Source organism: Rana temporaria, chromosome 11 (assembly GCF_905171775.1).
Source record: "Rana temporaria chromosome 11, aRanTem1.1, whole genome shotgun sequence".
NCBI lineage: Eukaryota > Metazoa > Chordata > Amphibia > Anura > Ranidae > Rana > Rana temporaria.
In genome coordinates this window covers 115,492,091-115,506,768 of record NC_053499.1, presented here as the reverse complement: position 1 = coordinate 115,506,768, position 14,678 = coordinate 115,492,091, and the positions used below count along the sequence as shown (strand labels likewise).

The following is a 14,678-nucleotide window of genomic DNA, read 5'->3' as shown; positions in this document are numbered from 1 at the left end:
GCCACTACATAAATGGAGGGTCCAAGTTGACCGATCGGACTAATCATGTGAAAGGGGCCTAAGGTTGCTTTCACACTGTTGCGCTGCAGTTTACCTGCAGCACAGTGCAGCTGCAGGTTAGCTACGCTTTGCCATAGGCTTCTATTATATTCTGCAGGTGTGGTGCACTTTCTGAAAGCGCACAAAACCTGCAGGATCTAATTTGTCTATGGCTCAGTGCAGGTAACCCACAGGAAAGTCACAGGTGCACTGCCCTGTGCCTGAGAATTGGTATGAAACCTGCTTGTAACACTATGTCCATTGCTCATAAATGCACATTGCAAAAATACGATAATAAATACAGTTATGCTCATACGTTTATATGCCCTGGCAGAATTCGATTTCTTGGCCATTTTTCAGAGCATATGAATGATAACACAAACACTTTTCTTTCACTCATGGTTAGTGTTTGGCTGAAGCCGTTTATTATCAATCAACCATGTTTACACTTTTTAAATCGTAATGACAACAGAAAATACCCAAATGACCCTGATCAAAAGTTTACATACCCTGGTGATTTTGGTCTGATAACATGCACGCAAGTTGACACAAAGGGGATTGAATGGCTATTAAAGGTAGCCATCTTCACCTGTGATCTGTTTGCTTGTAATTTGTGTGTGTGTGTGTGTGTGGTGTGTATAAAAGGTCAATGAGTTTCTGGACTCCTGACAGACCCTTGCAATCTCCAGTGCTGCAGTGACGTTTCTGGATTCTGAGTCGTGGGGAAAGCAAAAGGATTGTCAAAGCATCTGCTGGAAAAGGTAGTTGAACTGTATAAAACAGGAAAAGGATATAAAAAGATATCCAAGGAATTAAGAATGCCAATTGGTAGTGTTCAAACTCTAATCAAGAAGTGGAAAATGAGGGGTTCTGTTAAAACCAAATCACGGTCAGGTAGACCAACCTAAAATTTCAGCCAGGAAAATTGTTCAGAATACAAAGAAAAACCCACAACTAACTTTGTGACTCTCTAAAAACATGTGGTGTGGCTGTTTCAAGATGCACAATAAGGAGGCAATTGAAGATAGATGGGGCTACATGGTCGAGTCGACAGAAGAAAGCCATTACTATTCAAATTCCACAAAGTATCCAGCTTACAATAGCATCAAAAGCCTCAAACCTTCTGGCAAAAAGTCATTTGGATTGATGAGACCAAAATGTAACTTTTTGGCCACAACCATAAATGCTACATTTGGAGAAGTCAACAAGTCTTTTGATAAAAGGTACACAATTCCTACTGTGACACATGGAGGTGGATCGCTGATGTTTTGAGGATGTGTGAGCTATAAAGGCACAGGAAATTTGGTCAAAATTGATGATGGCAAGATGAACGCAGTACGTTATCCTAAAATACTGGAGGAACATTTGCATTCATCAGCCAGGGAGCTGCGCATGGGAAGTATTTGGACATTTCAACATGACAATGATCCAAAACACAAGGCCATGTCGACCTGTCATTGGCTACAGCAGAATAAAGTGAAGGTTCTGCAGTGGCCATCTGTCTCCTGACCTCAATATCATTGAGCCACTCTGGGGAGATCTCAAAAGTGCAGTTCATGCAAGACATCCCAAGAATTTACAGGAACTGGAGGCTTTTTGCCAAGAGGAATGGGCAGCTTTACCATCTGAGAAGATAAAGAGCCTCATCCACAAATACCACAAAATACTTCAGGCTGTCATTGATGTTAAATGGGGCAATACACGATATTAAAGCGGAGGTTCACCCTAAAAACATTACATTCAGCATACTTCCGACATGTACAGTATGCTGTTTTTTTGTTTGTTTTTTCGCTGTACATACCGTATTATTATTTTCCACCCGGCTTCCGGGTTCTCACTCCCGCGGGAGTAGGCGTTCCTATGCAGCGGCGCAATGTCATCTGGGACTTAGCCCAGATGATTGACGTGCTTGATAAAAAATTCCCCCCGGCGGATAAGCGCGTCACGAGTTCCGAAAATAGCCAAACTGGGAGTCGGCTCTATACGGCGCCTGCGCAGTCAGCTCTTCACGGCTCTTAGTCTGTGCGCAGGCGTCGTATAGAGCCGACTCCCAGTTCGGCTATTTTCTGAAACTCGTGACGCGCCTTACCCACCGGGGGGAAGTTTTTATAAAGCACGTCAATCATGTGGGCTAAGTCCCAGGTGACATTGCCCCGCTGCATAGGAACGCCTACTCCCGCGGGAGTGAGAACCCGGAAGCCAGGTGGAAAAGAACAATAATACGGTATGTACAGCGAAAAAAACAGGAGTGCTGTATGTGCTGGGCTGTGTCTTTCTGCTGTGTCACTGTGTTTTTTTACATGTGTATGACCGCCATTTTGCCGCGGACGCGGTTTACAAAGGTCGGCGGCCATTTTCTTGTGGCCCGCATGCTGTTTTTTACCTCATACGGCGGCCATCTTGGAAGAGTCTTGGCCTCTAGTGCCCTTTACAAGAGAATTCTGGGTCCCAAGGTAGCCTCTTTCGAAGCGGTTCCGTATGCCCAATTCCACACCCGAGGTTACAGAGATTCTGTCACGTTGGGACAAGCTCCCTTCGTCTCTGGATTCCAGATTTGGGTGAAGTCGTCTGGTCAGGTCCTCCCTAGTGTGGTGACTGACATCTCCGGTACTTCGGACCGGGAAATTGTTTTCGCCGTGCTATTGGACTGTGGCCACGACGGATGCCAGCCTCTCCGGATGGGGGCGTTCTGGAGTGTCCGGCCAGCCCAGGGCGCTGGACTCGGGTGAAGTCCCGTCTTCCAGTCAATGTCCTGGAGCTACGGGCTATCAGGCTGCGTCTCCCCAAGTGGTTTCTGGGTCTGCAGTACCGTTCGGTCAGGATCCAGTCCGACAATACCACGGCTGTGGCGTACGTCTACCATCAAGCGGGCACGCGGAGCTCTGCCGCGGTGATGGAGGTTGCACACATCCTTGTTGCCACAAGGTACGCTCCGGCTCTGTCGGCTGTGTACATTCCGGGGTTGCAGAGTTGGCAAGCCGACTACCTAAGTCCCCAAACACTGGACTAGGGAGAATGGTCATTGCACACGGAAGTGTTTCAAGAGTTGTGCCAAAAATGGGGCACGCCAGGCGTGGACCTTCGGGCGTCCCGTCTTTCCTCTCTCCCTTTTTCCTCTCCCTCCCTCCCCATACTGGGTAGCGGCTGTGAAGGGGGGCCTCCTGGGGCGCAGCACATCAGAGCACACCTCAGGTTTTCAGCTCTCTCTGTAGCCGGGTGGGGTGGTGAGTCCCTGGGAGGCCTCTGCTTCTATTTTTTGCGGCCGGGAGGTGATCGGTGGGTTGTTCTGTCTTGCAGTACACTGTGGTGGGGCAACATGGAACCTGAACCTGGGGTTTCTGCCCCAACAATGCCTGAGTTATACTTTAATCCCCCTGCCGTATCTGTTGAGGCAATGTCGGCTGTCCTTGAGGCGTTTCTCGCCAGGTTTGAAGCAGCTAGTGCCCAGAAGGGGGGTAAAAAGCGCCCCCTCCCTGAGCCTGCTTCTGCGGATGTCTGACACAGAATCATTGCCTGCTGTTGCTAAGGCGCCCGCTACAGGGCAGAAGCGTCCCTGGTTCCGCAAGCCTGCTTCCGCATTAAGGTCTGCCCCCCGCCTGTGTCTCGGGTGGGGGGGCCGGCATCGCAAATTCGCGGCTCGGTGGAGGTCTCTTCTCTCCGACCGTTGGGTTTGCGAAGTAGTTTCCTCGGGGTACAAGATTAGATTTTCTCTCTTGTCCACCAAACAGATTTTTTCCTTCCAACCTCCAGCTTCCTCCGGCTCGCCGGCAGGCTCTGTCAGGAGCTGTCCAGGAATCTACTGGACAGGGGAGTGATTGTACCAGTTCCCTCGTTGGAACGGTTTCAGGGGTTTTTCTCCAATCTGTTTGTGGTCCTGGACCTCAAGGCCCTCAATTGTTTTGTCAAGGTGCAAAAATTCAGGATGGAGTCGATTCGCTCGGTAATCGCAGCGCTACATCAGGGGGACTTTCTGGCGTCCTTGGACATCATGGACGCGTACCTACATGTTCCCATATGCACAAAGCACCAGAGGTTTCTGCGCTTTGCGGTCGGGGAGGACTATTTTCAATTCGTGGCCCTCCCGTTCGGCTTGGCATCGGCACCACAGGTTTTCACCAAGGTGCTTGCCCCGATACTGGCCCTACTGAGACAGCGGGGGATCGCTATCGTGGGATATCTGTACAACCTTCTCCTGCGAGCTTCTTCAGGCTCAGAATTAGAAGAGGACGTGTCTATCGCGTGTCAGACTCTCCAAGAGTTCGGCTGGCTTCTGAATGTCCAGAAGTCAGTGTTGATTCCGTCTCAGAGACTGGAATACCTGGGACTAGTCCTGGATTCCGCGGAGGCGAGAGTTTTTCTCCCAATGGAGAAACTTCAGACTCTGCAGTGCAGCAGTTGTCGACCCAGAAGTGGTCATCTCTTCGATTCTGCATGAGGGTTCTGGGTCTGATGGTGGCCTCTTTCGAGGCGGTTCCGTATGCCCAATTCCACACCAGGATGCTACAGAAGGAAATTCTGTCACGTTGGGACAAGCTCCCGTCATCTCTGGATTACCAGATTCAGTTGAGTCAACTGTTCAAGTCTTCCCTGGTGTGGTGGCTGGCGTCTCCGGTGCTTCGGACCAGGAAGTCGTTTCTGTCGTGCCACTGGACCGTGGTCACGACAGATGCCAGCCTCTCCGGTTGGGGGGGCATTTGGGGCGCTGGACTCAGTAGGAGTCCCGCCTGCCAATCAATATACTGGAGCTCCGAGCAATCAAGCTGTGCCTTGCCAGGTGGTCCCTGGATCTGCAGGGCCGACCGGTCAGGATCCAGTCCGACAACGCCACGGCCGTGGCGTACGTCAATCATCAGGGGGGCACACGGAGTTCAGCTGCAGCGACGGAGGTCACGCACATCCCTTGGTGGGCCGAAAGGTCTGTTCCGCCTCTGTCGGAGTACAGAATTGGCAAGCCGACTTTCTAAGTCACCAAACACTAGACCAAGGAGAGTGGTCACTTCACCCGGAGGTGTTTCAGAGTTTGTGCCGAAAGTGGGGCACTCCAGACGTGGACCTTCTAGCGTCCCGTCTCAATTGGAAGGTGCCACGGTTCGTGGCCAGGTCAAGAGACCCGTGGGCGGACGCGTCAGACACGTTGGTGGCACCTTGGGGTCGCTATCGCCTAATTTACGCCTTCCCTCCTCTGAAGCTTCTTCCTCGCCTGCTGCGCAGAGTGGAAGCCGAAGGGATTCAAACAATCCTGATCACCCCAGAATGGCCGCGCCGCTCCTGGTACGTGGACCTGATGCGTCTGGTGGCAGACGCCCCCTGGCGTCTACCCCTGAGAGATCTTCTTCCACCCTGCTTTACAGTCGCTGGCTTTAACGGCGTGGCTGTTGAGAGCCAGGGGCTCGGTGGTCTCTACCATGCTGTGTGCACAGAAGTCTACCTCACGTAGGATTTACCATCGTACGTGGAAGGCCTACATCTCTGTGTGAGGAGATGAAGTGGCACCCTCGTACATACGTGATGTCCAGGATTCTGCTCTCGCCTTAAGTACGGTTAAGAGACAGATTTCGGCTCTGGCTGTTTACTTTCAGCGACCCTTGGCGTCGCACTCCTTGGTGCGTACGTTTGTACAGGGGGTCCGGCATGTGGCCCCTCCGGTGCAACATCCACTACCCCCATGGGACTTGAATTTAGTCCTTTCGGTGCTTCAGGATGCTCCCTTTGAGGACATTCGGAAGATTCCTTTGTTGACTCTGTCACAAAAGGTGTTTTTTCTGGTAGCAATTACCTCGATCAGACGAGTATCTGAGCTGGCGGCCTTGTCTTGCAAGGCTCCCTACTTGGTCATCCATAAGAATAAGGTGGTGCTGCAACTGCAGCCGTCTTTTCTCCCAAAGGTCGTTTCGGCTTTTCACATTAATGAGGACATTGTGTCCTTATGTCCTCAGCCGAAAAACCAGAAGGAGGCCACTATACTTTCACTGGATGTGGTTCGGGCCCTACGAGTGTACTTATCTGCTACGGCTCCTTTCCGGAAGTCGGACTCACTGTTCGTGTCGGTGGCTGGTCCTAAAAAAGGCCTGGCAGTCTCGTCGGCCACCATTTCTAGGTGGATCCGACAGGTTGTGATTCAGGCCTATGCCCTGAAGGGGCGGGCGCCTCCCTTTCGGGTTACAGGTGTGTAAGGCAGCGACCTGGTCGTCAGTCCACACTTTTTCAAAGTTTTACAAGGTGGATGTTTGTGCATCTTCTGATGCCTCCTTCGGCCGCAGGTGTTACAGGCGGCAGTTTAAGGTTGGAGTTCCTCCGTTGAGTAACTCCGGTTTTGTTTGGGGTGTAACCTGGTTTGCTGTGTTGTTTTCCCACCCCTCCAATTTTTTGACACTGCTTGGGGACGTCCCTAAAAGCCAAAGGCTGCTGTGTCCGTCCATGAACGGAAGATAAATTGGATTTTTGTACTCATCGTAAAATCCATTTCTCCGAGTTCATGGACGGAAACACCACCCACCCCTCCTTTTTGTTTGTACTGCTTGTTACGAACTGAGGCTGCTAGAGCAGGGTGTGGGTTATACCCGGGGAACCACGCCCCCTGGGAGGAGCTGCACTGAGGAAAGGGTTGTTAACACTAAAAGTGCTTTTTTTCTGCCCAACTCTCCTGGAAGGAAGCGGATATAACCCTAAGGTCGAAGGCTGCTGTGTCTGTCCATGAACTCAGAGAAATGGATTTTACGGTGAGTACAAAAATCCTATTTTTTTTAAGAGGATCTTTGGAGAGCCTTGAGCTTCGGAACTGAGAAGATGGGATCTGTCGAAATTCCAACTTGTACCCTAGGGATACTGTGGATACTACCCATCTGTCCTGGATTTCTGTCTGAAATGCCGCTGAAAACTGACAAAGCCGCCCCCCCACTTGGCCGAGCAGGGCCACCTCTTCATGCAGAGGCTTTGGGGTTTGCTTGTTAGCCCTTGAACCCCACTGCTTCTTGTTCTTCTGGGCCTGGTCTTCTTTAGTCTTTGTGGCTGGCTGAAAATGCCGTCGCCACTGGCTGGAGGTAGATTTACCAGGAGCCAGGGAGGGAGAACGTTTCAAACAAGGTCTCTTGTTGTTTTTATTTTTCCCACTCGATATCTTTTGGATATAGTTCTCCAAATCTTCCCCAAAGAGGCATTCGCCATGGAAGGAGAAACTAGCCAATAGCTTTTTGCATGGTGCCTCTGCAGACCAATGCTTTTAGTCAAAGGATTCTGCGCATATGCACCAGTTGGAGTGTGAGACGCGATGTTTGCAGAATAGAATCTCTCATAGCCTCAATTGTAAAACATAAGGCTTTAGGCAAATTTTCCCACAATTTGACTTGTTCTGGAGGCAGCTCCTTCAGCCCGTTTTACCTGGTTCTTGAGGACCTGACACATGCCTACTGCTGCTACAGCAGGTTGGGCGACTGACCCAGCCAGGAGGAAGGAAGACTTCAATAAAGATTCCAATTTCTTTTCCGAAGGGTCTTTAAACACCTGTACGTTATCCACTGGACAAGTCAGGTTCTTATTTACACAAGAAATGTCAGGCTCCACCTCCTGGAAAACTCTTCCTCCATCGGATAAAGAATATCAAACTTCTTTGGAGGGAGAAACGCTTGTCTGGATGTAACCAGTCTCCTTAAATTAGCTTCTTTAATAAAGGATGAACTGGAAAAGAGCATGCACCCTGCAGGGATTTTAATGAGCCCAGGGAGGAGACCTGTGATTCAGTTAACTCGGAAGAGGGCAGCCTGAATGCAGTACGCACTGTTACAGCATAACATTGCACCTGTGATCTTAGCATCTGGGAAGCAGAAAAGGGTTACTCTGAAATCACTGATCCATCCGACTCCTCATCCCTGTCCTCTGTAGGGGTTATCTCATCCTCCATCCTTTTCCTCTTCAAATCTTTCTGAAAGAGGATCTAAAACTGCTGAAGGAGATCTGCTTCGCTTTTTGTCCTTTTGCGAGGACTTTGCAAATAGCGTAGTGATTTTTCCTTCTAATTTTTCCATGGCTGCGATAAGTGTCCTCAGTGACATATGCAGGCCCAGGTGCCACTGGAGAAATAGTTACTCCTAATAGTGGCAATGGTTCCTCCTGTATTGGTTTATCAAGATTTACAGGGGAGTAAGGTACCGAGCAGGTACGGCTAGAGCCTTCCGTCTCAGGCGGCAGTGTTTTTTTGTCCTTTTTAGTCCCTGAATTCCTTACCAAGCAACAAGCTGAGGTACCAACAGCATATACTACTGTGCTCCGTTTAGCAATCTACATAAAGTATGCAACTTAAACACAGTTTCATGCCATAGAGTGGGTGTCTCTCTTGGTAGTGCCCTACCAACCACATAAAGCTTACGTGCCCCTGCTGCTGCTGTGTCCCCAAGGGAAGAGCTGCCAACCTCTACGATCCTCTAATGGCTCCTGTTTGAGCGCCATCTTTTGAATCCACATGCCCATGCCTGAGCACGCTCGGATCCTCCGCCCCCCTGGCGATAAAGCGCGCCCCGGTGCGACCTAGGGCATTATGGCGGCTGTGAGGGATCAGGGAGAGCCTCCCCCTGCTTATTCCATGCTGTTTCCTCAGCATTAGGAGGAGAGGAGCTGTGGCCGTGTTATGCAGAGCTCTGCAGCGGAAGGAATGTGCTTTGTCCTACGGATCTGACATTCTTAGAGTGAGGTGGGTGAAACTCGACACTTTACTCCAGGGATCTTCAAACTACGGCCCTCCAGCTGTTTCGGAACTACACATCCCATGAGATGGGAATTGTAGTTCCTGAACAACTGGAGGGTCATAGTTTGAGAACCCCTGCTTTACTCCCTCTAGTGGCCGAAAAAGAGAAGACACACTACTCATGGTTTGAAAAGGATCCTTAAGCTTGTTCTTAGGATTCCTTTTTTTCTTACCTTATCCCCGCCGCAGGTTTTTTCTGCTGAAAAAAATTCAGACAGCACCAATCTTCACCCATCTCGGCGGGTTTTGTGTGCTATCCTTCAAGGATATGGGTTCCTATTTAAAGAATACCTCTCCCCTGGGCCTTGTAAAAGACTAAACCAGGACTTTTAGCTGCTGTAGCGAAAGTGCTGGACCCTAGAGCCCAGTCCTCCGAAGAGAGACATTACAGGCGGCGCCTCGTGCATGAGGCCCGGATCCCATCCAGTTTCAGCGTAATTATTGGTGTCTTGGATGGATCCCAAAGCATGGCTCCTTCTACCCCCGAGGGTTTTCTTTAGCAGAGCTATTCTTAGCACATCCTCGCGCGTCCAACACCTTTTAGACCAGGGATAAGCAATTAGCGGACCTCCAGCTGTTGCAAAACTACAATTCCCATCATGCCTCTGCCTCTGGGTGTCATGCTTGTGGCTGTCAAGAGTATTAATATACCTCATGGGACTTGTAGTTCTGGAACAGCTGGAGGTCCGCTAATTGCATATGCCTGTTTTAGACACTGGCGGAAAAAACTGAGGTGCCTCCCCGATGAGAGGGGTTATATGGAGGGGAACTGTCTTCAATTGGTTGTGCCAGTGTCCAATCACCGCTGGTGACCCTTAACCCATTATGTAAAGATAAAGACTCTGTGTCCCGTGGTGTACGATAAAGAAACGTTTTTGTGTGTTATTCTCTGAAAAATGGCCAAGGGTATGTAAACTTATGAGCACAACTGTATGCCTATTTTTTACTGTGATATTCATTATCTGCCCTTTTTATCCTGCACTTTCTAAAGGCATCTCCTGGCATTTGGTATCACTCCGCCTGGCATAGGGGTCGGCACTATAGAGGAAGCATTGACTTATGTGGCTCTTGCTCCCTCTACAGCCGCTTGCTTTCTCCAGTGCTGGCTCCATCCACAGATCTACACTAAGGCTCTGGGATGGTGGGTTGGAACCCTGTGATCCGGGCTTGCTTACCTACCATCCCAGAGCAGGAGATTCAGGGTCCCGTGGTTTACTGTTTTGTTTAAGAAGTAATTTCTATCAATCTGTTGCTTTCACTATTTCTGTAACCATCAGCATCTTGGTGATGACATTGTGTTTTGTCCATAGCCTGGTCCTGACTGCATGTACACACCTCTGCTGGCTGCCAGCCGCTTTATCTTCGTACCTCTCTTCATGTTCTGTAACATTGATGATCGTCAGTATCTTACTACCTTCTTCTACAATGATGCTTGGTTTATCATCTTCATGATCCTGTTTTCTATCAGCAATGGATACTTTGTATCCCTACCCATGTGCTTGGCTCCCAAGTAAGTAAAATTGTTGTTTTCTATAATAGTAAAGCATACACCCATGCAGGGCCGTGTTTACCCGCATAGGTAACACCTGTTACACCTGTTGACACCTGTTCAAAGAGGTACCGGATGTAATGCCAGCGAGTCCGCCACTCGTTTTTTATATGCTGTATTTTAAAACTACCTTTGACCATTGCCACCTCCAACGGTCTGAAATTTCATTGCTGCACTTATCCATATAGAGTTGTTTTATGCCGTTACCTTACAGCAGTAAGGTAAGGGGATATCTGCACTACTTTTAAGGAAATTGAAACCCTTCCCCGGCAAGCATTATATGTTTGGACACTTGGCACCAGCACTTTATTACATGCGTTCCGGTAGCATTCAGCCTGCTGCTCCTGCATGAACACTTATGCTGTTTTCACTGTTTATATGTTTGCTATCACCCATGTGTATAGTTTTGTAGCCTTCTGGCTTTAGTGGCGCCTGCTGTCTTACTCACCTAGCACTATTGTGTTCACCTTGGATTTGTTACTATGCATCACTGAAGTCGTGTACTGTTTAGATGCACTCATTTCATTTTTGGATTTAGCACTGTATTTATGAGATTTATACCAGGGCTGTGGAGTCGGAGTCGGGGGAAATTTTGGGTACCTGGAGTCGGAGTCGGCAAACAATGCACCGACTCCGACTCCGACTCCTACTAAATTTAGATTGGAATTAAAAAAAAAAAAAAAAGCAAGTTTAAATGTCCCAATTCACAAAAAGTTATAATTAATGACTTCTCTACTGTAAGAATAAAGACCAATGCATGCAGTGCCTCACGTAACCGCAAAACAAACACGTTAAGTGACCGTGAAGAAGCATGCTTTTCATGTGCTTCACTATATGGCACGCAACGCACAATTAGGAGCTGCAATACTTATACTTTCCATAGTGTTGTGTTCTGCTTTTACAGGGAACGCAGGGTCCATGTGTAACCTAGCCTCTCACTGATAAGGGATTAAATAAATACGTTTTTTGCAGGACTAGTGAGTGAGACACTTGTATAAGTGAAGGGAATGGAGGGCCAATAGTTCAAGACTGAAGCTGTGAACCATTGGAAAAACTGCTGTCATTTAGCTAAGGCTATAAAAACTTGTAAACTCCGATTGTTAGCTTAAACTTTAAACATGACTATGGGATTCTCCTAGGAAAATCATGTTTTAGAATAAATGCCCCTTCCTGGATCCTCCCACTGCCCTATCTTCAGCAGCAGATAAGCACACAAAGGAGAAAGCAGCAGCCCAACTACCTCTCTAAGATTATTTTCAGCCCTAAAAATAATAAAGCCTGACTCAAAGTGGAGTTCCACCCATAAATATAACATTACATCAGTAGTTTTAAAAAAATGTCATTAGTCCTTTACGAAAAAAAAAATTTTTTTTAGATGCCTTCAAAGTGTTGTTGCTAGGTAGAATAGTTAATCTTCCCACTTCCTGCACCTAGGTGCTTAATGCTTCCTAACCTACACCGCACAGACTCCTGGGAATGTAGTGGGTGTAACTTTCCAGGAGTCTGTGCAATCCCCAGTCTCAAAGAATCATGTGACTTGGACAGCACAGGTGCTGAAACCTGATCTGACACTGCTTGTGCAGCACTGAGCATGTGCTAGATCTGCAAGGCTGAAATCCAGGAAGTCATACAGTCTGGCTTCATGATGCCCACACTTAAGATGGCCCCAGTCAATTTCTATTTTATAAAGTGTCTAAATGCTGTAACAACCTAACAAAACGGACCTTAGTTTACAGACTAACTTTACTAGAATACATTAAGCTTGTGTATTACAGGGGTATTTATATTTAAAAAGTGAAATTGTGGCCGGAACTCCGCTTTAAGAGCCTCTATGAAAGAGGATCTGGCAGAGGCAATTCTCTTCCTTAGAACTCTACATTGAATTGATTTGCATTTGCTAAGCCTATAACTACATTTCAAGATTAATATAAACCATTTCTAGGTTTTACAGATTTTGTTTTTGGTTCATTATTGATAAGCTTTGTTTTTGTTCTAAAACAACCAAATAATGTGGTTTGTATTTTTGAACTGGTAAATATCCTGTTCCTGATGTTTATGCCTGCTGCTACTATCCAGCCACTTGATTGATTAATATATTTATTTTTATAAAACTTTGTTTTCATTGTGTTTGTCTTTTGCTTAAACTGTGCAATACAGTAGACTGTTGGCTTCCCAGCCAGTAGTCCTGTGGTAGGTTGCGTTTCTTTCCCTCAAGGAATGTATAAAATACATTTGCATATTAATACAGAGGAGTCGGAGTCGGAAGTACATAAAACTGAGGAGTCGGAACATTTATCTACCGACTCCACAGCCCTGATTTATACTATTCTTTCCTATCCCTACAGCGCAGCACTATTTTTTTATTCATATAGATGTAGCTTGGTGTTCCTAATTTAAATTGACCAATTCTGTAACTTTTTTTTATCTGTTCCAGGAAAGTATTGCCACATGAGAGTGAGACCACGGGTGCTCTCATGACATTCTTCCTTGCTTTGGGACTTTCACTTGGAGCAGGTTTATCCTTTGGCTTCAAAGAACTTTTATAAAAGAGTGATGAGCTGATGCTGCGGCCTGTGTTTACCAGTCTGCACTCCTATTATACAGAGTATTCTGCTTGGTTTCTGTTCAGCCTCTTATACTTCATACAGTCAAGAGCCACCAGCTGAAACAACTACTGATGATGATCACATATTTTATTGTTTACTTGGTTAAGCTGCCTTTTTTATTTTTGCTTTTATATGCTTGTAATTTAACTGTAAAAAAAGCATTGTTTTTATACATGTACTTTTATAGCATAGAACAGCCTGTATCATATTTAGGACTTAAGTATTTCAACTAAGGATCTTTTTACATATAGGACTTATGTATATAGGAACTACATTTATCAAATATGGCATACCATATTAGCACATATGTTTACACATGATATTGCCCATACAGTACAATGGATTTGATTTTACATGCAAATATGTCAGAATATATAGTCAGTTGTAAGTGGCTGTATTTTAGCTTTATTCTGTATAAGCGCACGCGCACACACACACACACACACACACACACACACACACACACACACACACACACACACACACACACACAGCCATTCTAAATCAAGACTCTCCCAGAAAGGCAGGCCCAGGCTGGAACACTATGTAGGAGGTGATAACGTAAAATTTGCCAATTTTGGATAGAAAAGCCAGAATATATTGCTGTCTGTGTCCTCACTGGGAAAGGAAGAAAGAGGAAATCCCTCTTAACGGGTATATACAGCAATATAATCTATCGTCTTTTTTTGTTTGTTCTTTATTTTTAAATCAGGAATTTTTTTTTGTCTTTTTTTTTTTTAAACCGATCACATTATTTTAGTTATGTGGGAAATGTTTAGTATCTCTATTGCAACGGGTGTCACCATTTAAAAGATTCCCCCTCGCTAGCACATGAAGTGAGATCAAATATATCCAATGAAGACAATGCAAAGAAAAAAAAAACTACATTTGACAGCCTGTAACCATTTCCAACACTCTCCAAAACAAAACAAAAAAAAATACACTTTCACTGTGCTAATGGTCCTTTATTGTATGTTGGCACTTAAATAAATAGCCATAATGTTATGTGACTAGGCATTCAAATTAAAAGGAGAGAAGTACAACACAGACCCCCCCCCCCCCCCCCTGTTCTCAGGTTCTTTTGGAATTTTTGGTTCCAGATTTTACCCTAAAACTTTTAAGTGTGGTCTATTGGGACCTGACTATAACACAAATTGTTCTCTTCTTTTATTATTAGTCAGGCACTATACTCCTGTCTTTTAACAAGGGGGGCACACTTCCTTTCAGACATCTAAACAAACTGTATTGACTAAAATTCCCTGTCATGTTTTCTTTAGGCAAAGCATAATCCTATAAACCCATATTTATTTTATTTTGGCTTCTTAACAATGTTTTTGTTATGATAAAACTAGTTGCTCCTGACTGGTGACTTTTTCTAAAAAAAATATATATATATTTTATAGGATTTTAAAGGGAACTGATAATGTGGCCATACAAGTAACTATTTGTGATTGATCAAAGTATGAATGGTCACAACATATTGAACAATGTAACCCAGTGCTGCAGTCTAAATCAAAAGTTTACTAACTTGAACAAATTAAGGTTTTATTGTTTGCAATTTTATATTGAATGATACATGTGTGGCCATCCAGTAGATAACACTTTTTTGGCTGAACAATATACACAGAGGCATTGGATATACAGGTATATGCAGTAGTGAGGAATTGTTTTGTTACTTTTTTATTTGTAGAATATTCCTAGGGAAGATTTGTATTTATTTTTTGCTACAGTGCATTTCGGTATTTGG

The 14,678-nt window shown here is 46.1% G+C and overlaps 1 protein-coding gene across 3 annotated transcripts in view; it reads left to right on the top strand.

Annotated features, from left to right (window-relative positions):
• SLC29A2 (solute carrier family 29 member 2) overlaps positions 1–14,438 on the top strand; it is an 85,564-nt gene extending 71,126 nt beyond the window's left edge. For all 3 annotated transcript variants that reach the window (XM_040328883.1, XM_040328882.1, XM_040328881.1), the window contains exons 12-13: positions 10,087–10,286; positions 12,760–14,438. In XM_040328883.1, the coding sequence (XP_040184817.1) occupies positions 10,087–10,286; positions 12,760–12,871 (312 nt within the window). In that variant the 3' untranslated portion in view covers positions 12,872–14,438. The remainder of the gene's footprint in view (positions 1–10,086; positions 10,287–12,759) is intronic.
• The last annotated feature ends 240 nt before the right edge of the window (positions 14,439–14,678 follow it).